The 26,503-nt window shown below is 51.7% G+C and overlaps 1 protein-coding gene across 11 annotated transcripts in view; it reads left to right on the forward strand.

The window, feature by feature from the left end:
• The window catches only part of Dtnb (dystrobrevin beta), a 212,287-nt gene extending 191,353 nt beyond the window's left edge, over positions 1-20,934 (forward strand). For 3 of the 11 annotated variants that reach the window (XM_076558738.1, XM_076558741.1, XM_076558739.1), the window contains 5 exons: positions 11,765-11,924; positions 12,669-12,758; positions 15,432-15,482; positions 19,017-19,052; positions 20,590-20,934. In XM_076558738.1, coding sequence (XP_076414853.1) covers positions 11,765-11,924; positions 12,669-12,758; positions 15,432-15,482; positions 19,017-19,021 — 306 coding nt within the window. In that variant the 3' untranslated portion in view covers positions 19,022-19,052; positions 20,590-20,934. Of the gene's footprint in view, positions 1-11,764; positions 11,925-12,668; positions 12,759-15,431; positions 15,489-19,016; positions 19,053-20,589 lie in introns of all 11 variants that reach the window. The other 8 variants (XM_076558740.1, XM_076558744.1, XM_076558745.1 and 5 more) reach the window with 5 other exon arrangements.
• The last annotated feature ends 5,569 nt before the right edge of the window (positions 20,935-26,503 follow it).

Here is a 26,503-nt window from a genome sequence, read left to right on the forward strand (position 1 = left end):
TTTTAATGTTGTCTGTAGAAGATTTTTCTCTTAGTGAGGTTCCTGACTATTTTGCTGAGAATTGGCTTTGAAGTCCTGCGCTGGACACTCGATGGAGAGACCATCTTTTATCCACTTTCTTTTTTCCCTTGAGTTTATTATAAGTTATAGTAAAATGTACCTTGTTCCAGAAATTCAGGATGCTGCTTTCCACCCAGAAAAATAAGTAGATAAGGAGTAAGTTCTGGCCTCTATTACAACTCCCTGTGACTCACAGAGAGACAAATCACGGTGATTGGAAGCTAAATGTATGCCACTACCTCCTGCCAAACACTATTGATCCACTTACAGAACATGGGCAACCCAGAAGACCTCACAGGCCTCCACAGTGAGATACTGGTCATCTATGGGCCCTGAGTTTCCTGTCCTGGTGTAGGAACAAGCAGGTGTCTGTCCTCTGCAGAGGGACCATATGCAGGCCTTTTGGTGGCCTTCTCCATCCATCAGATATAAGATAGATAGATAGATAGATAGATAGATAGATAGATAGATAGATAGATAGATAGATGATAGAGATAGACAGACAGATATTCTCAGAGCAGAGAAACATCATAGAAATTCTCCTCAGTGCTCTATGAGGAGTCTAGCAGCCAGGTTTGCCTTTTAAAGGTCATGCTGGCCTGTTCTTGCAAATGGGCACTCGCTGAGGCAGGACGCTCGAGCGCCTCCTTCCCTGCTTCAGCTCTGCCCAGACGGAATGCATCCCGCTGCCTTTCTTACTGCTGCTGCTGGTCCCTGCTACCCCCTTATGCATGAGATGTGGCTCCCAAGCCGAGTCCTGACTCCCAGCGGTCAGATGAGGTGGTTGTTTTCTCATCCTGCGGCTAGGCTGACTGCAGAGACAGCCCACCCTCTCTCCACAGTCAGTGGCTGGTGCAGCCGCGGCTTCCCAGCGCAGCTCCCCCTCGGCAGCGGCGCCAGCCCAGGCGTGTGAGGCTTTCACCTGGTCTCCCAGGGAAAATGCCCTGAGCCCATTCTTTATCAGTTCCCATTCTCCACACTGCCACCCGTTGCCTTGCCTAGATTTCAGACTTACAGCTCTTCTCTCTCCCCGGATTTTGTTTTTGTTTTTCTGAGAGGGCATCCAACAATCAGCAGCAAAAAGGCCAGTTTGTTTAATTTAAATACACTGCGGCAAAGTGAAGGTAATCGTCCACACGGGCCATCTGCCGCCTGGCAGGTATCCATGAGTCAGGGAGAGAGATGGAGACTGAAATGTCCTCCGTCCTGTTGCCATGCTACCAGCCTGGCTAGGGGAGGGGGAGTGTTCAGGGGGAGGAGGGCTCGCTCTCAACGTTACACTGTTTACCATAGGCTTCCCTGGGCTTGGCTACTTGTCTATAAGGTGTACCAATGAGATTACCAAAAAAAACCTTCCCTGTTCCATATGGAAAAGAGAGAAAGAAGGGCTATTTGTGGAGTCCCTACTGTGTGCCAGGCACCCTACTGGGGATGCCTAAAGACAGCCAAGAGCCGTGCCCTGGTCGTTTTGACTGAAGACAGTGCCCTTTTCTCTCTGCAGCTGGTCCTCTGGCAAGTCTCTGCCTCTGCGTCTGAGTTCCCATTCCTCTGGGGAGAGATCCCTGTCCTCAGCTCACCTTCTCTGGCATTCTCTGTACCTGTTCTGGCTCCCGGGTTTGATCTGTGTTCCAGATAAGCGAGGAGGAAGTCATGATCTGTCTGCCTTGTCCCTTGCTGCGTTTCTGGTCCTCCCTGGAAAGGAAGTTGATTCTCCTACAGGAAATCACAGTCGCGCTGGGATTATGGCTAGCCAGTAGAGGGCCCAGGGCCCACTCTTCCTGAGGGGAAGTGGGGGAACCATAGTTCGCCTCAGTCGTGGGAAGTCTTGACTGATTCGTGTTCCTTCTGACCTCAGGACTGTGGGAATATGATCCAAGCATACTCAGGCTTTTCCTAGCCATTCGAGAACCTTCTGCTGATCTGTTTGTAGCCTGGTTGACCTCTGTGGGTCTCAGTCTCTACATGCATAAAATGAGATAGGGCATAAGACCCTTGAATACATAAATGTAATTTCTACACACTTTTCCGGAGCCCAGGGCAAACCTTTCATAGCTTTGCTGGTTTGAAAATGAGCACCAGCAGTCTGGACTGCTGCTCGGGTTGGACTGTGCCTCTAGCTCTACATTCCCAGCGGAAGTGTTTCCAACTGTAAGGGTTGTCTGCATTCAGGGAACCTGAGTTATAGGACATTTGTCATGTGTGCTTGTTGGTTAGACCTATGATTGGCCATTCTGGATGCCAGCCTTCACTACGGAGTGTGCTGCAAGTGGTGTGTCAGGAATCCCAAAAGTTCTGCATTGTGTTGCAGGGCTTCTCTTCTTCCCAAGGCCAACGGCCCTCCTACCCTGGAGCCATGAGGGTTTTTATCTTACTCTCAGATTCCCTTGCACCCTCAGCTACCCATGTGCTGCTCATCCTGGACTAGTCGCTCTTCACGGAGAGCCTGGCAGTCCCTGTGGAGAGGGCATACCTTGACCACGGCCTTGCTGTTGAGGCCAAGTGCTAGTAGACCGTACAGCACTACCACGGCTGAATTCTTGGTGTCTGTCTGGCCTCAGCCTGTCAAGTGCCTGATCCCGGGTAGATGAGACAAAGCAAGGTGAGGGGATTGCTGTGCACCCAGGGCAGGCTCAGGATGTCCCACCGAGCTTCCCACATCCCAGTGTGTGTACGCGTGAGCAGAAGGCTCTTCTCCAACTTTCTTTCCAGAGCTCGTCCTGTACCCTGCCGGGCAGCCTGGGCCCTGTGCCCCTCCTCAGCTTCACACCTTCAAGACCTCTGTGTGCACTGTCTCTTGTGTGCAACCTCTCTGGTCCTGGCTGGACTTGTGAGGCAGGTTAGTTACAAGCAGGACATGTCACCAGGTGACACGAGACAGAGCCATTTCTTCTCAGGAGCATGCTCTTCTCTGACAGTGGTTTCAACCCAAGCCAAGCAAGGCCCTGCTGGCACTGGGGAGGATGCAGTGACGTGGTGAAGACCATGGATCACAGCATTTGTTTTTTTTTTATCTGAAAAATACCTCAGGTGTCAGCTAGCATCCTCCTGTTTATAGATGGGAAAGCTGGACCCTGGACATAGTTGGGTCTGAGTGCCTGCCATACGGTGGAGAGAAGAAGCCGAGTCTCTAACTTCCATTTCCAGCCCCTTGTCCCTGACCCACTCTGCCTCTCTCTGTGCTCACCTGGGAAGACCTAGGATCGCATCTCAGGACCTGCTTCCCTTCCGCTTTGGGTACCGAGCAGTGCTACAGGGCGCTGACAGTCATGGACAGAGAGCCAGAGACTGGGTATTGGGCCAGGCTACTGGTCTCAGGGCCCTGGGTGCATTGTCACATCAGGAAGATGTTTTCCTGGTTACCTTTCCTTGCCTCTCTTCCCTCCCATGGGCCTCTTCTGGGGGCCTTCAGCCTGTCATTGGGGCCTCTGGTTCTAGTCTCTCCCTAAATCCTTCTGCCCACTTTGTCAACCCAGTTCCAACTGTGATTGCTCTATTCAAGTAGTTATTTTAAAAAACAGAAACACAGTAAGTTTGGTGCATGTTTGGTTATTTATTGCTACACAGTATCATCTCAAAACTGGCTCGGAAAGACATATCACCCACCAGGCGTGGTGGTGCACGCCGGTAATATCAATCATATCACAACCCCTATGGGCCAGGAACCCTGCAGAGGCTCCTATAAGGCTACAGTCAAGGGTCACCCAGGCTATGGCCACCATCTTTTATAACCTAACCTCAAAAGTGGCATCTGTCCCATTTGTCTGATTCATTAGAAGCAAGTCACTTGGCCCAGCCAACATTCCAGAGCAGGAGATTATTCCAGGATGTGCATGGCAGGTCACTTTGGGCTGTCTGAGGTCTGGCTACCACATTTAGTCAGCTAGTTAGAGAATTTCACACCAAGATTTTCCAGTGATAGATAGATTTACTACTCCCTGGGGAACTCATTGCCTGCTCTAGCTGCTTTCCTACTTTCCATTACCAAAGGAAGGGTGAGAAACTCGATGCCCCTCATCATCGCCTGACAAGGACTTACTGAGCATCCACCTGTGCTGAGTGAGCACAGTGGTGTAGGCTTGGAACGTGAGAAGACAGTGCGTGCTGGAACAGAGGAGCAGAGCCTCTGCTGGGTCTCAGGATGACGGGGTCTCAGCCTCCAGGCCGACGCCTGGGGGTCCAGCAGGTGTACATGGGTCAGGAGGCACAGAGGGCAAAGGGCAATTGTGCATCTGAGGAGAGAAGGCAGTGTGAGTCACGTCGGTAAAGGAGGGCACAGTCTTTTCAACAGAGAGAATGCAACATTGCCAGCACTCTGGTGTTGGTGCTGGTGTTGTGTTCTGTTAGAGCGAGATCATAGTCTCTCGGCATCCCTGGACCAGTGGCATTCCACAGCCAAGACCAGTCCCTTCTCACACAGGGCTGAAGCAACTGCATGTCCATGAACCACCCCTTGTGTCTTCGAGCTACCCTGGGTACCAAAGTATTCCTACTCCACCCGGACAGGGGTTCCTGGACCCCTGCCGGCTCTATCCCAATGCTTTTTTAAGATTAATTTTTTTCACCGGGTGGTGATGGCACACGCCTTTAATCCCAGCACTCGGGAGACAAAGCCAGGCGGATCTCTGTGAGTTCGAGTCCAGCCTAATCTACAGAGTGAGTTCCAGGACAGGCTCCAAAAGCTACACAGAGAAACCCTGTCTCGAAAAACAAAAACAAATTATTTTTTCAATTTTATGTATATGAGTTTTTATCTGCATGTATGTATATGTACCATGTACTCTAGGTGCCTGAAGAGGTCAGAATAGGTTAGTTGGATCCCTTGGAACTGGAGTTACAGATGGTTGTGAGCCACCATGTTGGTGCTGGGAATTGAACCTGGGTCCTCTGGAAGAGCAACAAGGGCTCTTAACCACTGAGGCATCTCTCCAACTCCCTGTTCCAGCAATTTTAATATGCAAATATTAAATAGCCCAAATTGGTGGCTGCTGGGAGGGAGTCAGTTCCCTTCAGAAATGCAGCCCCTGAGAAACTACCCATGCCCCAGCGGATAGTCCCACACCCGCCCGCATGCTGGACTAAGGACTGTTTTATTTGTTTATTTTTTTAAGTACATGAAATTGAAAGGGAATAATGGTAGGGTGGGACTGGAGGAAGGATTGGAGGGGAGGGATGGGGTAGATTTGATCAAAACACATTTTATATATATATGTGTGAAATACTCAATTAAAAAAAATTGGCCATAAGAGGATTCACTTGTAACTGGGAAGAAATGATACATACTCTGAAAAAAGTAAGAAATAATAAAATGTTTAATAATTACTGACAAATAAAAAAATGAGTCTTTCACAAAATAAAAAAAAAATCTAGTCATGTCACATTTTATGAATCCAAGTTAGTGGACTTTGGGGTTAGTTCCACTTGGAGCTGTTCAATTATCGCCAGTAAACATTTGTACGATTTAGGTGGGCTTATGTTTTCGTTCCCCTCAGGGAGTGCTTGGGAGCAGGGTTTGCTGGGTTCTGTGGTTGGGCTTCTGACTGACAGTCTAAGAAACCTGGCAACTTCTCGCCCTCAGCAGCCGTAGGGTGGTTTCAGGTTCCCCCCACCCTTGACAGTCCCCAGTTGTAGCTGTTTCTAAGCAGCCCTGAGCAGAGTATTCTGTGTTGTGTGTGCAGAGTCCTGTCCCTTGGGACTTGGCACGTGCATGATTACAACACTCAGACTCCTCCTGTGAGGAAACGTGTGCTCAGATTTTGACTACTTTGTGGTTACCTTGTTTGTCACGTTACTGAGTTAGGAGAAATCTTCCTGTGTTCCGCTTCAACTATAATTTGTGATGTTTACTTCCAGTCTGTGCCTTTCTCTTGACTCACGTCCATCTGAAATTCATTGTTTTTAACTGTAAAATTCAGTGTTATTTTTTGTTCGTTTGTTTTTTGTTTTTGTAACTATATTCTCAGAGTTGTACCGTCATCATTACCTTCAGTTTTGGAAACTTCATCACTTCATCGGTCTCAAAAAGAAAAAAAAAGCATCATGCCCGTTCACAATCATCCCTCAGCCTTCCCAAACCCCCCATCTGCGTATATAACCACCAATGTTCTTTGTCCACAATTTCCCTATTCTAGGGTTTTCGTGTAAATTTAGAATGTGTCTTCTTTTGAGAATGGCTTCCTTCACTTAGCAAAATGTTTTCATAATGTTGTGAATGTTATCAGTTCTTCATTCCTTTTTATTGCCTAATACTATTCCACTGTCTGGATGTAACCCATTGGATCTGAAGCGTTCAAGTTGACTCTTGAGTTGTTCCACTCTCGGGCTGTGTTAGCGTTCTCGTGAACATCCGGACACCAATTTTGTTCAAACACGTTTTCCTTTCTCTTGGGTGGATATATACCTGAGAGTGGAATAGCCGTGTCATGGGGAGATCAGCCTTTGGAGGAGCATCCAGGCTGTTTTCCAGAGCAGCTGCATCCTCTCACATCCCTGCTGGCAGTGTCTGAGGATTCCCGTTTCCCCACATTCTTGTCGGCACTTGTTATTATCTTTTTTTGTAGCCTTCATCCTAATGGGTGTAAAGTGGGCTCTCATGGTGCTCTTCATTTCTTTCCCTAGTGTTCAGTGCCATCGAGGATCCTTTTCATGCCTGTTGGACGTTTTCCTGTCTTTAGAGAATTAACTGCTTGATCTTTTGCCCGTTTTCAAATTAGATTACTTGTCCTTTTGTGACTGAGTCGGGAGAGTTCTTTGTCTGTGCTAGGTGAGGTCCCTTATCCGAGATTCTATCTTAAGACTCGGCTCCCTTTTGTGATATCCTTTTTCTTGTTGTTGTTTTTCACTCAGATTGTTTTATTATTTTATATGTGTGTGCACACAGGCCCATGGAGGCCAGAGTGGGCGTTGGTTCCCTTGGAGCCACCTGATGTAGGTGTAGGGATCCGAACTCTAGTCCTTGGACAGCAGTGATCAGGGTCTCATGCAGCCCAGGTGGTCCTGGCTGAAGCTTACGGCACAGCTGAGGCTCGTCTCTAATCCACAGACCCTGCTGCCTCCCCCTCCAAACTTCTGGGATTACAGGCACATCTAACACTGAGTCAGTCTCTCTCTCTCTCTCTCTCTCTCTCTCTCTCTCTCTCTCTCTCACACACACACACACACACACACACACACACTATGTAGATCAGGCTGGCCTCAAACTCAGAGCTCTGCCTGCCTCCACCTCCCAAGTGCTATTCTGTTTTTGTTTATGTAGATCGTTGATCCATTTTTTAGTTGATCTGCCCATATGGAGTTTAATGACTGTACTTTGAAAAGCAAAGGGTTTTTTTTTTAATCAAAAGATGATAATTTTACATCTTTTTGCAGTATAGCCTGATCTAAGTTATATTGTATCAATTAACTAGTGTTTATTCATCCATTGGATGGATAATTATATCCATCATTATAAACAAGTAATACTTCCCTGTGATAAGAACATTTGAAGTTTTCTCTTCTGGATATTTTGGTAAAAGTTTCTAACTTGATAAAAAAAAAAAAAAAAGCCAGTGTATCATGGGCTAGGGAGATGGCTTGCTGGTAAAGCACTGGGCATGCAAAAATAAGGACAGGGTGGCACACACTTGTAATCCCAGCACTGGGGATGCAGAAATCACATCCCTGCGGCTTGCTGGCCAGCCAGACTAACCTAACCGGTGAACTCCAGTTCAGTGAGAGACCCCCATCTCAGGTGGAGGATGGAGAGATGGCTCGGGGGCTAAGAGCAATAGCCATGCTGGATATGGTGGCTCATACCTACAGTCCCAGCATTTGGGAAGTAAAGGCAGGTGGTTCTCTTGTGATCTCGAGGCCAGGCTGATCTACATAGTGAGTTCCAGGACAGCCAGGGCTGTTACACGGAGAAACCCTGTCTTAAAACAAACAAACAAAAAAAACCACTTGGCTGTTCCTCCAGAGGACCTGGGTTCAATTCCAAACACTCACATGGCAGGTCACAACCATCTGTAACTCCTGTTCCAGGGGATCTGACTCATCTTTGGGCACCAGGTACACAGACCCATATATATGCAGACAAAACACCCATACATATTAAAAAAAATATAAAAATACACATATAAAAATAAATACATCATAAGAAAAAATAAAGTGGGAAGTAATTGTAGAAGGTACCTAATATTGATCTCTGGCTTCTCCAGGCAACGCATAAAAACATGCATGCATTAAAAAATAAATAAGCCTGGAGAGACGGCTCAGAGGTTAAGAGCACTGGCTGCTCTTCTAGAGGTCCTGAGTTCAATTCCCAGCAACCACATGGTGGCTCACAACCATCTATAATGAGATCTGCTGCCCTCTTCTGGCCTGCAGGGATGCATACAGGCATACTGTATGCATAATAAATAAGTAAAATCTTTAAAAAATAAATAAATAAATAAAATTTATTCCTTTTTTTCCATTTAAGCATAATGGTTTGGGTATTATATTCAAGAAGTCTTTGCATAGGATTTTCCTTTGCTTTCTTTGAGAAATTGTGCGATATTAGGTCTAATATTTATTCTGCTCCTTTTTGAGGTTATTCTGTTGGTTTGGTTTGGGGTTTTTTTAAGACAGGGTTTCTCTGTGTAGTCCTGGCTGTCCTGAAACACTCTCTGTAGACCAGGCTGGCCTCAAACTCAAAAGTCGCCTGCCTCTGCTTCTCAGGGGTGTAGTTTGTTTTTTTAATGTGATGTGAAGGAAGGGTCTAAATTCATATGTATTTGTATCATGGATCACTTGCTAAGAGTATGCTAAGTAATAGAAACAAATTTAAAAGTAATCATTGTAGTTCAATACCATTCATACAGAATTTAAAGGCATGAAAATATTATATTCATAGTTATATATGTGCACATAGGTAAAAGAAAAAAGTCCACACCAAAAATCTCTGGTTAAAAAAAAAAACAAAAAAACAGGAAGTTTCCAAAGGGAAGAGATGAAGGGACTAAGCCTGCAAAGAATTGGGGGTTAACGGCATTGTAAGTCTATCTGTACTGTTTTTAGATTAAAATAAATTGTATGGGATTATTCACTTGGGGTGGTTTATGGTGTTATATCCAATCATTTTCTGAGCTTTTATATTTCTTAAATTAAAACACACACAGCTGGCATTGCAGTATGCCTATAATGCAGTACTTGGGAGGTAGAGGCAGGAGGAACAGGTGTCTGTGGCTATCCTGAGTGACATAGCAAGTTCAAGGCTAGCCTGGGGTACATGAGACCCCCCTTTTTTTTCCCTAGACAGGGTTTCTCTGTAGCTTTGGAGTCTGTCCTAGAACTCACTCAAACTCACAGAGATCCACCTGGTATTAAAGGTGTGTGCCACCACCACCACCACCACCACCACCACCACCACCACCACCACCACCACCACCCAACAAGACCCTTTTTTTTTTTTAATGAATAAATAACATACCCCCCAGCTGGGCGGTGGTGGCGCACGCCCTTAATCCCAGCACTCGAGAGGCAGAGCCAGGCAGAGCCAGGCGGATCTCTGTGAGTTCGAGGCCAGCCAGGGCTACCAAGTGAGTTCCAGGAAAAGGCGCAAAGCTACACAGAGAAACCCTGTCTCAAAAAAAAAAAAAAAAAAAAAACCATACCCCCACACAAAGGTTGAGCAAGAATCATCAAGAACAGGACAGAGCGGCAGGCTCCTGAAATCCCAGCACTGGCCTGCAGCAGGAAGATCTTGAAGTTGAGGCCGTGTCTCAGAAAACAAACTAGAAAAAGGAACCATCGAGAACAAAATATTCCATTCAGCACCCACACAGCTGCAGCAGTGAGGGGAAGCATTGTGCAGACCTCCAGGCAGCCGTGTGGGGCATACTCTGGCTGGCTGGCATCTCTGGGCTAAATCCCGAGAGACTCGCAGGAACCTGTCCTCAATTGTTACTTCTATTCATCCAGTTTTGCTACCCCCAAATCCTCCAATCTGACCCCCTGGGCCTCCGATGAGTTGACTTCTTCCAGCTGCTACACCCCATCGCTCCAAGCTGCTTCTTAGGGGGTCAACCCTGTCCAGACGAAACCAGCCATTGGAAACATGGACGTGGGCAATAAAAGTGATCATCGAAGTTCCTGTGAGAAGCGCATGGCCACAGAAATAGCTGCCGATGCCCTGGGTGAACGACAGGGTTTTCCCGCGAAGCAAGGTGTGTTGACCCACAGCGGAGTGAGTGGCGTTCTTGTTACCGACCAAGGAGAGCTAGGGATGGGATGTGCACCTCTGTTCCGAGTGTACTGGGGGTGACAGTCTGACTGTTCTCAGCTTGGTTATTTTTAAGAGAGAAGGATATTCCTGGACCGACAGACATGCTGTGCCTCTGTGGTTGGGGCCCAAGAGAGCTAGCAGAATCTGAAAACTTAGTTTCTTTAAAGAAGATGGTGTCCACCAGTGTTGTCAGAAAGGCCTTCTTACAAAGGAGGTAAGACGCCCAGGACCAGTGCACCCAAGATTCAGCGTCTTGCTCCTCCACGTGTCCTGCAACCCAGACGCAGCCCACTGCTCTGAAGAAACAATATATTAAGCAAAACAAGGAGGCTGCAGAACGTGCTAAGCTTTGGGCCAAGAGAAGGAAGGAAGCCAAAGAGAAATGCCAGAAACAGATTGCCAAGAACTGCAGGCCGTCCTTGCCAAGAGCTTTTTCTTCCAAGTCCGAGTCCAGTCAAAAATAAGTCTTTAAGAGTAATGAACAGCCGGGCGGGCGCGGTGCACACCTTAATCCCAGCACTCAGGAGGCAGAGGCAGGAGGATCTCCATGAGTTTGAAGCCAGGCTGGTCTGCATAATTCCAAGACAGCCAGGGCCACGTAGAAGAGACCCTGTCTTAAAAAGCAAGCTTGGCGGAAAATCCAAAACTATGCTAGGCTTTCTTGAGGAAAGCGCCCCCTCTAATGAGCCTGTGGTCACTCACCTGGTCCTCCAGCTACCCAACCAGACCTTCCCGGGAGGGTGTGGCAGGCAATGTGGCGGTTTTGCTGGATCTCACATGTGAGAGAGAAACCCTGCCACCGCCCTCCCCACCACCGCCGTCCTCCCCACCACCACCGCCGCCCTCCTCACCACCACCGCACACACTGCCCGTGGATTATTCTGGCGTGGCCTCTGGTGAACTGTGCTTCCTCCCCCACACTCTTGAGAAGCCTCTCCCGTGGTCTTGATTTTCATCTCTACAAGTTATATGAAAAGATGGGTGCTTTCTGCCCACGGGTTCTTGTGGGATCAGCTAAGAATGGGTACAGAATGTTGGCCTGCAGACACGAGGATGTTGGTGGATTTGTTGTTGTTGTTGTTTATTTTTTCCCCCTCTTGGACCCTCCTGGATGTCCCTGCCACGCGCTTCCCGCCTCTCTCAGCCCCTCCTTTTGGTTTTGATTTTCTGAGGCAGGTTCTTACCCTGTAGTTTTGAACTGACTGTGTAGCCCAGGCTGCCTTTGAATTCCCAGCCATCCTCCTGCCTCCCAAGTACGGGGTCTCAGCCTGATCTTACAGTGTTCTTATTCCCACGCCGCCCCCTTCTCTCTCTTCCTTCCCTTCCTTTCCCGAGTCCTGGCTCCTGTTTTTTTTTTTGTTTGTTTGTTTGTTTTTTTAAACTATGATCCCGGGAAGTGCTTTCCCCCTTTCCTTAGAGAGATTGGACACCCAAGGTGACATGTTTTCTCTCTGATCCTCCCAGGCTCAAGCCACAGGGTCACCTCACACATCACCCACTCATGGAGGCGGCCGCCCTATGCCCATGCCTGTGCGTTCCATGTCTGCCGGCTCCACCCCGACCCACGGCCCACAGGACTCACTGAGTGGAGTTGGGGGAGATGTCCAGGAGGCCTTTGCACAAGGTGAGGTTCCGGGCGCGTCTGTGGAGAGCTGAGGGTCTGAAAGCACATGCAGGATCCCTGCCAGGATCTTTCGAGTCACTTGCCTTTTGTGCTCCTGGCTTCGGATGATCAGATAGTGTGGCCTTAGTAATCAGATTGACAGTATAAATAAGTTATGTGCTGGCTCCTTCTCCGTGATAGGCTGGTCTTCCATGGGAGGTCTGCAGGCGCCTGCGTGAAGGTAATTGGCCCCTTGGGTTCTAAGCTCTGGACTGAAGGAAATGCCTTCCCTTTGGGCTTTGCCTCCTCACACATTGGCCCTATGAGGTCCTTATAATAAGCAAGAACAGGAAGAGCGGTAACTCCATAGGACCTAACCAAAGGGCAGTAAGCATGCACTTGCCACGCGGCCGACTGAGGAACCAGGGTCTGCTGCAGTCTTAAATAATGGGCAAGGGAGTCTTGAGGAGAGGGGATGGAGACAGGTAAGCCCCTCCCCCTGAGACTGAGGAATGTGCTGAGGCAAAGCTAAGCCGGAACCCCATTCTACCGTGGTGCCTTCAAAGCATGGACTTGACAGGCTCCCGCCCTCCCGCTGGAGAAGACGGAGTGGACTGGACGGTCCAGGAGCATGCAGAGCTGCGGCAGTCCCACCTGCCCTAATCGCCTCTGCACCCGGGTTCCAGGGCCTCACTGGCTGGGGCATCCCTCAGCGCTCTCCGCCATGCTCACCCATCTGCATTACCATCTGCTCTGACTCCTCAGGTACGAGGAGAAACCTCCGCAATGACCTGCTGGTGGCTGCTGACTCCATCACCAACACCATGTCATCCCTGGTGAAGGAGCTCCATTCAGGTGAAACCCAGAGCTCCCCACCAGTCTCCATCTCCCTCCCCTCTGTTCCCAGTGTCTTCCTGCCCTCTCCTACCTCCAGGCACACGGCCCTTCGTTCCACTCCGTTTTCCCTTCTAGGAACACACAGACTCTTCTCCACCCAGTGCCTCCTCCCTCCCACATGTGATCACAGCTTATGTTAAGAACAGTCTGAAGGAGCAGACATCATTCCAACATGAAGGAAAGTCTGCTCTTCAGTGCAGCCAGAGCCCTTCTCTCTCTCTCTCTCTCTCTCTCTCTCTCTCTCTCTCTCTCTCTCTCTCTCTCTCTCTCTCTCCCTCTCTCTCTCTCCCTCTCTCTCTCTCTTTCTCTCTCTCCCCCTCCCTCCCTCCCTCCCTCTCTCTCCCTTCCTCCCTCTCTCCCCCCTCCCCCCACCTCCACTTTGTCCACAGTGCCTCTCTCTCCCTAGGCTGGCCATCGCCTCCTTCTGAAGCTGTCCTGGATGTGGCAGCCGTCAGCACCACGCCCCCTGTCTCTATTCCAGCTGCCCTCTGGCTTCCTCCTGACTCTGTTTCGTCCATGAGCAGGCTCTGATCTCACCTGAAGACCCCAGCTGCAGCTCCCTCCCTTCTCCATGCTCGGTCCTGTTTGACTCCTTCCTCTGCTCCACAGCGTGTTCCCTTTACATGAACCCTGGGAGGGGGGGGACCACAAAGCCACCGTACCTCCAAGTACCCCTCCGCTCCATCAGTGATGGAGCCACTCAGAGCTTAGGGATTATCCTCCTGCCGCGGCATTCCTGTGCGGCTGCCATCCCCAAAGGGCCCTCTCCGTCCTTCATTACCCAAGGCAGTGTCTGTAAGTACTCTGCAGTAGCTTAGCAGAGCGTTGTGTCCAGGGGGCCGTTCAGACACTCCTGTGGAAGGCAAGCCACATTTCAGCATGGGAACGCATCTCCTTGAGGGCTGTCGTCTCTTCCACACCTCAGCCCTCACGTCCACCTCTTTTCCTTCGGAAGGGGTTACTCCCGTGGCCTGATTGGCTTCCCCAGCTCAGCTCGCTCGCCCATTCTGCCACGGGCCATGTGACGCCCTCGCCCTCTCTCATCCTGTTGCTCATGGCCACACTGAAACCCAGCCCTCACTGTATATGCACAGAGCTGGACGGGGGTCGGGGAGGGTGACCTCAGGAGACCTCGCAGCTGACTAGAAGGCCCTTTCTCTAACCGAGCTCCCTAACAGACTTCACTTACAGTTTCAGAGGGAGTTTCTCAGGGACTTCTAGGACACGCAGAGAGAGTACAGTTAGAGTTTAATGCAAAAGCAGGTGACTCACGAGCTCAGGGCTCATGAGAGTGGGATTTGATGGACAGGGACCGAGGCAGGATGGCAGTGCATGCCTGCCATCCCCAATTCTTGGGAGCCTTATGAATTCAAAGCCCACCTAGGCTCTATGGTGGGGGAGGGAGGCAAGAACATCAGTTAACATGGAAAGTTGGTTCTAATAAAACTGTGTCATTTAGAAGGTGTATGTTCGCGGCCCTATTGTCCAACTTTCTTATTTTTAGAAATATGGTGAGGGAGTTTTCAGGGAAGTTGCTTGTGATCACACAGCATGCAGAGGCAAAACTAGTTCTAGAGCAACATGAAGCCAGGCGACGGGGCAGGTTCTGTGATGCTCCTTTCCTCAAGCACAGAGGCCTGTAGTTCGACATAGACATCCGTCACCCAGCACCCTCGGTAAATGCAGAGATGAATCCTATCCCTCGGTGGATGCCCACGTGGCGCATGTTGACTTCTTCCTTGAAGGTGGCTTTGGTTAGGATAGGAGTGGACAACAGGTTGACTCTTCATACACCTCCCGCAGCATGCACAGGACACACATCTATAGTTTGTCTTCCTCATTTTTCAAAAAAATTTTTTTCAAGTAATGGAATCCTAGGGTTCAAAGGGGTCTTAGAGATATTTCAGTGAACTCGCTGTCAATTTAGAAGCCTCCAGTTTGAATATTTCCGGGGAGCTCATTTATAGCCAGCTCTAAGAGTTCTTCCTTATTAGGGAGCTAAAATCTCCCTTTCTGTCATGGGTTGTTTCCTGCCGAAAGCTGCCCTAAGTCCAGACTTTCTCTCCAGGCCAGCTTCAGAGTGGATGGTGGTAGACAGTGTGGTAACTCCCAAGTTTCCTCCTTTTTTAGGAGAGTCTCCCCAATCTCTTTAACATGTATCAACTATGTCATGATTGTCTGCTCTCCTGTTTGGCCACACCTGGCGAGATGTGGCCTGATTTCCAAGGTCCAGATGCAGCGAGAACACCCAGTGTTGAGCACACAGCCCCCTTTCAAAGCCGGTCTTAACCTGGGCTTCCCTCCGCCATGCACTTCTATAATTGTTTTCTTGAACCTGAATGCAAAATATTGAGTATAACCCTAGTAGATGGCACCCCCACCTTGATCTCCAAAGATGCCAGCAGGTTAACATCATGCCCCTGGCTTCATGGGTGTGCAGGGTTCCAGTCAAACAGTACCAGGGTGTGGAGCTGTTGGGCACGGGCAAGGGACATTTATACACCCTGGAGGCTGCTCGCTGCCTCAGGGCTCGGCCTCAGACCTCGGGCCTTCCAAGTTGCCTCCCTCACCTGCCTCCCACCCTGGTGCCAGACCCAAGGGTCACTGGCCTCCTTGGACTTGTTTCCACAGCAGAGGAAGGTACAGAGGAAGACGAGAAGATGCAGGCTGAGAAAGACGGAGGTAAAGGCAAGTCAGGACCCCTAGTTTGCATGGGAGACCAAGCTGTAGAGCAGTAGATGCTGACCTCCTTCCTTCCCTTTGTTTCCGACCTCTCCCCTACCACACCCTCCCCAAGGCTGCAGCCCCCACGGTGCCTCCTGCTGTTCTCCCAGCTGCCTTTGCGGTGTGCCCACAGGTGGTAGTGTCAGGCCATTTCCTCCTACTCCGGGGTGCAAAGGAGTCACAGAATATTGATTGCCCTTCCTCCTGGGGTTGACGGTCTAGTTGGGGAAGCACGACCCGACTGTGCAGAGGAAGTATGGGAGGAACCAAAGCAGCAGAAAAGCTCGATCAGGAAGGGTCAGATGTTGGCTGGGGAGGTGGCTCCCTTGGGAGATGGCTCACCTCGCACACCCAAAGGCCAGGCCAAACCCCGCACCCCACGAACCACGGGAGCAGTGGCATGCACCTGGAATCCCGGTCCTCGGCAGGCAGAGGCAGGAGGATCCGAAATTCAGGCTCATTCTCTGCTGCAAAGTGAGTCTGAGGTCAGTGTGGGCCACATGAAACCTTGCCTCAGAAGAGAACACCGTTAAAGCTGGGTGTGGTGGTGCCCGCCTTTAATCCCAGCACTCAGGAGGCAGAGGCAAGCGGTTCTCTGAGTTCCAGGCCAGCCTGGTCTACCAAGTTCCAGGAGAGCCAGAGCTACGCAGAGAAGCCCTGTCTCAAAAGAGACTATTGATGTAGAATAAATAATACTAAGATGTTCTGAAAAGTAAGAGACTTGTAGGTTGGAATAGATGGCTTCCTGGGGGAGTAAAAGCGAGAAAGAAAGGTGTTGGCCAAGGACAGTAATACCTTCCGAGTCTCCCTGTGCATAGAAACTATTCATGTGCTTGTTCTGTGCTAAGTGATTTCATGTCAAATCTCATGCGACCCTTTATGTTAAAATATACAGATAATAATATCCCCATTTAAGTAATAGGGAAACAGATTCTGGGGGAGTCTGTTCACACAGCCTCTGGATGAGAATAAGTATAAGCAGACTTGAAGTGGGTCTTACTGACTCCAAACTTCATGTTCTCTCTCTCTCTCTCTCTCTCTCTCTCTCTCTCTCTCTCTCTCTCTCTCTCTCTCTCTCTCTCTCTCTCTCTCTTTTGGTTTTTTTGGTTTTTTGAGACAGGGTTTCTCTGTGTACCGAACTTCATGTTCTTGATTGTTATCTTTCAGCGGGATATTAAGCCAATAACGAAATCCTCTTGAGACGTTTGAGAGTCTCCAGTTATGTCTGTCCTATATCGATACGTTGTTTCTGGATTCCTCCAGAAGGTACACTCCCTAAGGCAGAGGTCTTGACCTGTGCTGGTGGTGATGTATTCCCAGTGTCTGGAACAGTGCCTGTCTTCTAGTAATGTCAGTGAATGAGCCCGTCCAAAGAAATGAACAGGGCGACAGACATGCTAGTGTTAGGTGAGAGGCAGTGATCCCCCAGCCTCAGGAGGTGAAGGGGGAAAGCAGGAGAGGTGAGGAGAGACCCGTGCTGGCTCCTAGCTACCTCCTAGACCCGTAGGTAAGTCTGTAACACAGCCATCTTCATCTTCACTTGGCTTCACAACCCCAGAGGGGGAGAATTCTAGCCAAGGCTCCAAGGCTTATTAACTGGCCAGGTTAATAAGTGGCAGGACCTGGATCCACTCCAGGAGGCTCCAGCTCCAAGCCCAGGGTGTTATAGTCCAAGCAGAACTAGACTGCGTGGAGAAGCCCCCAGTGCAAGGTGGAAGGCAGTGACGGTGGGGACAGGTGGGAACCCCCTCAGAATAGTGGCTGTGTAATGCAGTTTTGCCCCTGGGATGGTACATTTAAGAGAGAGTATTTGCAGGCTGGGGGCAGGGAACCAGTCAGCAAGGGCCGTGATGACGTTACCAAGGAGACAGGAGAAAACACTGCCCATGTAGAGAAAGCACTAGGAAGCCAAAATGAGGCCTGGGAGAAATGGGCCACCGGGCGTGAGTTGGTGGGAATTGCTGCCCTGGCCACACTCGGGGCTGTCAGAGAAGAGCCATTCAGAGGTCCAGGTCCAGAGAAGAAGGGCCACGAGGCAGGAAGGAGGACAGAGACATGCCCCTCATGTAAACATCCGCTCACCCCCGAACACATGCCCATACCCCAACCAGACTTCAGCATTGCTGTGGAGATTTCTTGACTAAAGACATAGCTACTGCCTTGACCTCCCTCCTGTGTGCTTCCCCGTCCTGGGACCTCCTCCAGGCGCCCCTCAGCTTCCCTCTGTGTCCCCGAAGCAAGCCTAGAGCCCTGCCTTTGCCGCCCCACCTTGCCTTAACCGTGGACTCCACCCCGCCCCCCTCAGTTGCTTGTAGGAATTGGAGAGGTTTCTGTCGGCCTGACCTGGCTCGGGGCCTCCGTCTCTGTCCCTGGCTGACCCTGTCCGTCCCTTTCTGTCGGACTGGATGCTTGCTCTGAGTCTCCCTTTGTCCCTCTGAGTGCGCACACCAGGGTCTGTCTGTCTGTCCGCGTGCAGGCTGGGAGAATGCCTGAGCTTCCATGGCGCTTAGGTGCCATCTCCAAGAGCAAGAGGGTGAAGAGTCGGGGGCGAGATAAGGAGAGTTTGTTCGGGTTTGCCTCTCAACAATGTGCGAGTCCTTGCAGATCTGGGGTGGGGACATTTCAAATCAATAACTACCAATTTACAGAGGAGGATTTCTTGTCTTTGGGGTGAAGTCGGGCTCAGGTGACTTCAACACAACCCAGTCAGCTCAGCACGCCCCAGCATCTTCAGCGCACAAGGCGTGAGCACCACATGGGCACTTTGGAAGAACTCTGACCACAGCAGGCTTCCCTGCCATATTCACCCCAGCTCTCACCCCTGTCTGCCCTACTGTGGCTGTTGGAATCCTAGACAAGGATGCTGCTACTCTGTGGTACCTTCCCTCTGAGCATCCTTTTATCCTGCGTATAAAACCAAGAGCGCAGCGTGAGGCATAGACTGTCGCCTCCTCTGTCTGCCCCAGCACTCCACGTTCACCCGAGCTACCCCAGAACTGCTGTGTCCTTCAGGATGTCCCCTAGTTTATACACTGAAGCACCCTCATGCATCTCTGGGCAGCGGTGGCCCTCTCTGAGGACAGACGGGCTCAGAACCTCCAAGGGCCCTCTCTAAAGACACACATGGACATCCAAGGGGGGGTCTGGATAGCCAAGTTGTTCCAGAGTGTGGAGAAACAAGTTTCCCGTCAAAACTGTTTCCCTTTCAGAACCAGGCAGGCTCTGCTCCCCTCCCTATAACTGCTCCCTAGAGCTAAGGTGGCTTCCGCTTCCACTGGCTGGCTTTCCCTCACAGCACTCCATGCCAGCTGAGTTGTGGGCGGTGAGCAATCCACCTCTACCTCATTATCCCTGGCAGGCAAGCGCCAGAGAAAGGAGACAGAAGGCTAGCCCCTGGGCCGGGTGGGTCAGGAAAGCCCCCTCAGAGAAGTGCAGGAGGCCGTGGAGAGCCCAAGTGTGACCTCAGTATTGTTTCTGCCCATGCTGCCGCAGGTTAGCCGAGGAGCAGCCCGGACACTGGAAACTCAGGTGAGTAGTGCATCCTCGCCTTCCACCTCCCCGTCTTGCGTCACAGGTCCCACGCCAGAGCAAGCCTTACCACTGGAATTTTCTTGAAAGAACCCAATTGCTCCTTTCCCTCCGCTCCCCCACAGCTGCCGCCGCTGGACCTGTTTACTGGTTCCAGGCAGTGGCCTGTCTTGCACCGCGTGTCTGTGGCCCCGGTGTCTCCAATGGCACTGACGGAAGCGGGTGGCAGAGTACCAGCCGGGAGTAGCCACCTCCCGGGGCTGCCTCTGCCTCTGCAGCCCTGTCCTCTGTGTCCACTGTACCCACAGCAAGAATTCCCCTGGGATCCTGTCACTCAGCACTGCCCCCTAATGGGGTCCCGACCCAGCCACACTGACCACAGAGAGCCAGGGAGTCAAAGGACAGACAGACAGACACTCTTCTGGTCTTAGGAATGAGTCTGTCGGGGTTTTTTTTTTTTAATCTGTAGTCTTGATGCAACTTCCAGATTTGCTTTCTTTTCTTTTTTCTTTTTTCTTTTTTCTTTTCAAGACAGAGAGTCTTGAACAGCTTGGCTGTTCTAGAACTCAAGAAGATCTGACTGCCCCTGCTTCCCAAGTGCTGGACTAAAGGGGTGTGTCAACACTCCTGGTCTCCACTTATTTTTAAAAATTGGACATCCTTTTCAATTACAAATCTTCAGGGTAGAAAAAAAAAAAGCCGAGGGCCGTGGCACCACCAACCGGAAAAGGGACTTTCTCAGATAGCCTTCTAAGAATGACATCTCAGAGCTGCCTCTGGGCCGAACTGGTCCCCGCCCTTCCCGAAAGGTCAGCCTGCACACTTGGTTTGCTGAGCTGGCTGCAGGTGGGCCAGCACCAGGGTACTGCTGCTCAGTATATGCAGATCAGGCCCTTCCTGTGGCAAGCCCAGGCTGCTGCATGCAGCTGGTGAGGTCAGGAACTGACTCAAAGGCCTTCAGGAACCTGCCGGGTCCCCTCTGTCCCTAGGGGGGGACACTGGGGCACACTTTCTTGCCAAGAAAGACTGCGTGGGAAGGAGATTTGTGAGCACCATCCAGCCAGCCTGCTCCTTGGGTGCACATGAAGGCGCCAAAGCCCGCACAGAAGGACTTGGTGCCAGGGCTGGAATCGGCTGGTGCCTCTGCCTCACCGGCTGTCTGTCCTCTGACCCGTGTCAGGAGTCACGAGGAGCCAGCAGTAGAGACCGATGAAAAGTGCCACACACCGTGACATGCTCTCTGCTGCCAGAGACTCTCTCCCCTTCCTCTGCCCATCTCCTCCACCGCACCCCTCCCCTTCCAAACCTGCCACTGTGACCCAGTTTTTTGACATAAGCAATGACCTCAGAAGACACGCACCGTCACCCCACCCCAACCCTGTCCCACCAAAAGAGAAGAGGCAGCTACGTGCAGTGGAAGAGCTGAGCGCCCCGGCCGGCCGGCCCCACTCTCCCTGCAGATCTGCCGGTTCCCAGCCGTTGGCAGCTTTGCCCTGCGCCCCCAGTGTGCTTGTGACTAACAGTCTGTCTTGTCCAGGCACAGAGGCCGAGGAGGAGCACGCTGGCTGGCTGGCACCGACAAGACAAGGGAAGGTCTTCCCCCAGAGGCGCATTCCTGTCCGTCTTTGCTGCTGCTGCTGCTGCTGCTGCTGCCGCCGCCGCCGCACACCTGGGCCGGCCTTGCGGGCTGCCAGACTCACTCAACCCCCCGGAGAGAGGAGCCAGGCCTCTGGGAAGTGGGAGGGACTGCCCGGGGCCCCAGCTGGTGGGCCTCCGCGCGGAGCCCTGCATGTCCTAGCATCTGCATTCCTCCCTCAGGGCATGGTCTCATCTCTGCATCAGGAATTTACCAGGAGGTGGAAAAGAAAAGAAAAAGCGCTGAGCCGGTGTGTGTGTATGTGTGTTCCTGACCTAATGGGGTTCCTCCTGGCGTCTGGCCAGCACAGGGTACGGCCCCCTGGTGTGGGCACACAAGTTTCTTTCCTACCTTTGACCTTTAAAAAACCAACAGGTCTTCTGTCTATGCACAGAAAGCTGCAGGCCTTGCTCGGTTCTACAGACATTAACACCCTGGCCTCGGTGCTAAAAATAGTCCCGTCTCCGCTCTCCCCCCCCCCTACCTCTCTGAACTTCCGCCTGCACAGTGCTGGGCTGTACTGTTGCTCTGCAGCCAGGAGGAGGGCAGAGGACTCTGTGGTCCAGTCACCGGGGGAGGCAGCGGTGTACTAAGTGGCCGAGCTGGGGCTGGCAGCCAGGGGGCGCACTGCGTGGGTGCTTCTCATGCATCCTCTCCCCTGGGGTCCTGTGGCACATGTGATCACCAAGTCCAATTCACATTGATTTTTTTTTTCCTGCTCCCTGAGCTCCAGGATGTTATTTTTAGTAGAAGAGCTACTATAAATATTTATAAAGGGCAGTGACTGGAGGGAAGAGAGAGGACCCACAGCTGGCATTGCAGCAGACCCCTCCCCTAATTTTGAGGTGTGTGCAGAGGCCACACATGGATGGGGTCCCAGGAGAGTCTCCTCGAGGAGCAGTTGGGAGAACAAGGGTGGATGCTGCTGCATTCCTTCCCCGCCTGTCTCTCTCCGCCTTACTCCCGGTTCTAGCTGGAGTGAGTCAAGGCTGGAGTGGGAGAAGTCATGGGGACCTTGCTGGGTCAAGGTCCTCAGTGTCCTAGGTACTGTGTATGAAAGGCATGGATTACTGCCACTGTGAGAGCAAAAAGAAAAATAGGAGTTGGGAGCTGGCTTCTTCTGCGCACGCAGCTGTCCCAAAAACACTTGGCTCCCTGACACAGGTGTGCTTGGTTACAGGGCAGAGCTCAGGACCTGGAGGGCCAGCAGGGGCCTGAGCAGCGATAAGCGCAGTGAAAGGCTGCTCACACTCAGGGAAAGGGGATTCGGGCTTATGGAAGGCCAGCAGGGCAAAGATGAACACTCCCATGTAGGAAGTTCCGGGGACACCCTGCACACCCCAAAGATGAAATTGACAGTGAGGGTGTGACAGCCTCACAGACAATACTATGTGGTCTATGCCTTCCGCCATTCTCGCTTTTCACACTCTGTGCCCGGGGAACGGGGAACGGGGCAGACTCCCACCTCCTGACTCCTCACAGGAGCTTCCTGTTTCCCCCAAGAGACAGGAACAAAGCAAACTACCCAGGGCGGCAGGGCCAAACTGCTCTCTGCCAGTCTGCTCTCTGGGAGGGGTGACGCTCACCTCACTGCAGGAAATGCTGGCCACCCTCGGCCATGGAGAGGGTTGAGGGCCAAGAAAGGGGCAGGGTTCGTGCCTCTGATGCCAGCATTGGAGACATGATGTCTACCTTTGTTATATCAATTCTTGATTTCTTTGAGAGCTAGAAACCCATAGCTAAGGCCCCTGATGTCTTGGCGTCCGCTTTCAGACAAAGTTCTATACCATCGTCCTCGTCTCCCCAACCTGGAACCCAGGAGGCCATTCTGTGGTGGGAACTTCCTTGTTAATTTTCCCATAGCCACTTAATTTAACTTAGGCAGATGATCTGTGAAAGACCCGGACTGGCAGGTGCTCCAGTCTGGGGAGTCCAGTCACTCTACAGTACCCTGGCCTAGATTGCTGCTGTATGTGGCATGGGAGAACCAGATGCTCCCTGGACTGTCTTTTGTGTGCGTTGAGGGGAAGATTGAGATCCTAGCCTACCTGGAACTTGGGGTCTTCCCGCCTCTCCATCTTGAAAGGTGAGAGGTTGTGTGTCACCACCCTGGCCCTCCTGGGTCTTGAGAAAGCAACCACCCTTCTAGCCCTGGTGCATGATTACAGCTCTCCTGAACGTCTCCTCTCACCTGCCATTCTCTATCCACTGGTCGACTCCTTTCTGCCTGCTCCCTGCTGCAGGTGCCCACCAGCTTTAGAGAGATGCAGTTGCCATGGCAATGCCGAGTCATCTGAATCCCCGCTGCTGCTGTGTCTGGAAGCTGGAAGAGAAGGCCTGACCTCAGCCCGATGCCCGCTCTCCAGGGGTCAGGTGTTTGCTTACAGCTGGAGTGTGGGAGGGTGGGTGGCCTACCTGCCTCTGGAAGACCTCTACAGTGGCAAACCACCCACGCCCTCACAGGCTCTCAGAAACGGGAAACTCCCAACACAGGTTCCCTGGGCAACACTCTAGGCTAGTAGTTCTCAAACTGAGCAGCACCCACGTCTACTGGGGACCTTGTTGATGTCGCCAGGGTTTCTGAGCCAGTTGGCTGTGGGCTGGAGCAAGAGCTTTTCGGTTCTGTGGCATCCCGGGTGATGTTGGTGCTCTTAGCCTGGAGACTGTGCTGCCCGCACCACGCCGAGCTTTTATAAGGAGGAAAACAATTGCATCCGTGCAGGGAAATACCTTTTAGCCAGGCAGAAAAGGGCCAGAGTCTGTTGTCTGTTCTAGAGAAAGATGTGTTAGGGGGAACCTCAGAAATCCCAGTTCTTGCCTGGGGACTGGAAGAGAGTAATGTGTGCTGGAGCTGGTGATTCCTATACTGCATTTCTTTCTCCTTTTCTCTTTTGTCTAGACTTTTTTTTTTTGTTTTTTTTTTTTTGTTGTTTTTTGGTTTGTTTTTGTTTTTGTTTTTCGAGACAGGGTTTCTCTGTGTAGCTTTGCGCCTCTCCTGGAACTCACTTGGTAGCCCAGGCTGGCCTTGAACTCACAGAGATCCGCCTGGCTCTGCCTCCCGAGTGCTGGGATTAAAGGCGTCCGCCGCCGCCGCCGCCGCCGCCGCCGCCGCCGCCGCCACCACCACCGCCACCACCACCACCCGGCTGTTTAGACTTATTTTTAATTACGTGTGTCTGTGTATGGGTCTGTGTACATACATACATGGGAACATGGGAGTGTAGGTGCCCACAGAGGCCAGAAGAGGGGGTTAGGTTCTTTAGAGATGAAGTTACAGGTGGTTGTGAGCTGCCCGGTGTGGGTAACAGAAACCAAATATGGGTCCTTTGCAAGAGCGGTACATATTCTTAACTGCGGAGCCATCTCTTCAGCCTGGTAGACTGAACTTCTCTCTTATTTTTTAATGGTCAATAAACAGAGGGCCTGGAGAAATGGCTCATGTCTGCTAAGAAGTCCTTAATTAAACGTAATCAACCACCACCACCTAACCTAGCTCAGCGGGAGTCCTTAACCGGGCGACAGAACCCCTGTCCCAATGGGGTAGTATAAATAAGCATGGCCACACTAGCAGTTGGGTCGATAGTGCCGTGGAAGTCTGAGCAGGCTGATCCATCCCACCCACGTCTGTAAGGGTCACCGATACCCTTGAACTCCAGTGGGTCCTGTGGTTTCCCTGTGAGAAGAACTTCAGATTCAGCCCCCGGCTTGTGACTGGTGAGGCATCCGCCCCACGGAGCCTAAAGGCCACCTGTAGACACTGGGCTTTTCACCGGGGCCCAGAGACATCTATCGGTCCCTAGTGGAAAAGTGTCATCCATCATCCCATGCCAGGCACCAAACCCTAAAGAGCGAGATCAGAAAAGAGTCAGTTTGGGTCCTGTGTCTGAAGCCAATAAGAGTCCTCCCCAGAGCTCAAAAAACTGTCACCCTCTGAGGATAGGCCCTTCTCCCAGACTTCCTATTCCCACGCAGCCTCTGGAGCTGTGCCTGGGAGAGGACCCCCTCTTTGGCCACTGCCTTCCTAGCGTTACCTGTCTGCAACTCCTTGGTGATTGGGGTGCCTGCTACTGCTGGGAATGACACCATATAGTGAATGACGAGCCCAGGGACAGGAGCCAGGCACAGGTGACAGCGGCCAGGAGGGGGTCTGGTGGCGTCCTCTACCTTCTGCCTATCTTTTCCTCTTGGCGGCCAGTTGGTGTGGGTTCTGCTTTCCTTGTTGCCTAAGCAACCCCTAACACCCCCCCCATGGGCACCCAGATCCCTGCTCCTAAGAGGGGACAGAGGCCCACGGAACAGCAGGTGAGCTGGGGAAGAGAAGAGAAAGCGTAAAAGGAACAGGAATAGGTGCACAGCTGTGGGTGGGCGGGCCGAGCTCACACCGGAGGGTGCACAGGGTGCCAGAGGGGCAGCTTCCCTCGCCCTGTCCCCTAGGCTCAGGTGAGGGCTTCCTTTGTCCAGGAGCACCTCGTTAGGTCTGGGGTTGCCCTAGTGTGCTTTGGGGACCTAACGCCACAGTCCCTTCAGGAGGCTCCCTCTGTCCCAGAGACCCTTATCTGCCTCTCCTCCACTTCACACCCTGCCCCTCCCCCAGCCTATCTCCTACCGGACTTCCTGGGGGCTGCATGCTTCAAGGGGGCCGCTTATCTTTGTGCCTTCAGCCATCCAGAGAGAGTGGGAATGAGACTGGGGGTCATCCAGAGGCCTCGGGCCGAACTTCGTACGCTGTGGGGTTTAAAGCTGGTTTAACGTTCTGTTTGCTGAGGCCCCTACCCTGAGCAGCCCAGGGCCTCACCTGGTGCGGGCTGGGCTTTTCCCGGCCCCCCGCTTTATGACTTGGGTCTTAATCCTCTCCCGTTCGGTGGAGAGGAGACAGCCCTATGACAAGGTCACCTGGGCTGTGTTGTGCACACACAGCTCCCCTCAGAAAAGGCCTTCCACGCGGCACACCCAGGCACACCCTGGATAGGAACTTGGCTTTCAGAGCTATGTCCAAGCTGAGCCCTATGCCCAGAGTGTAGAGACGGGGCCCCGATGGGGTAAAATGAATCGGACTGTAGAACTGCTGAGACACTGAGAAACATGGATAGAGCTCACTGGTCCGGTGCTTGCCGAGAATATGCCAGGCCACAGGTTCAATCCCCAGCGCCAAAATTAAAGACATCTGGATAGGGAAAAGTGAATCCGGGTGTAGTGGTTCACACATACATTCCCGGCACTGTGACAGAGACAGGGGGATTGCAGTTAGTTCACTGTGAGGCAAGATCCCATACAGTGAGGCCTTATCTGTAGCAACAATGAAAACCAAGAGTTGAACAGTTATTCACGGCGACTCCGGAAGAAGAGGAATGTGTGTTGGTTGGGCTCATGGGCGTCGCTGACTGACCAGAGCAGGTGGGATTCTTCAGGGCTTTTCTCTCAAGGAAAGGGAGCCAGTGTACACTTCATGTCTGCCGCGTGCCAGGAGTGTTTATGTGTGCAATCTTGTTGAATGTCATTTGCTCACAAAGCTGCCACGTGAGGGCTTATCCATCCCCGGAGCAACAAGGCTCAGAGAGGTCAAGTGTCTTGCCTGAGATCACACAGAGAGGAACGAGCCCCATAATTGTGCTTGACTGGTGGCCCTGTGACCTCAGGCTGCTAATGAGGTAACGTCTGTGCAAAGTTTCGAGAAAGACCCGAGGATGCCCCGAGTTGAGCTGAAGGTGCAGGGAAGGGCTCAGGGAAGAAGCGCTGAATCTGGTTTTCCCACCTCGAAAGGCACAATGGAGGCTTGTAATGTAGTCCAGTTGCTACAGTGTTTACCTAGCATGCG

Source organism: Peromyscus maniculatus, chromosome 22, assembly GCF_049852395.1.
Source record: "Peromyscus maniculatus bairdii isolate BWxNUB_F1_BW_parent chromosome 22, HU_Pman_BW_mat_3.1, whole genome shotgun sequence".
Lineage (NCBI taxonomy): Eukaryota > Metazoa > Chordata > Mammalia > Rodentia > Cricetidae > Peromyscus > Peromyscus maniculatus.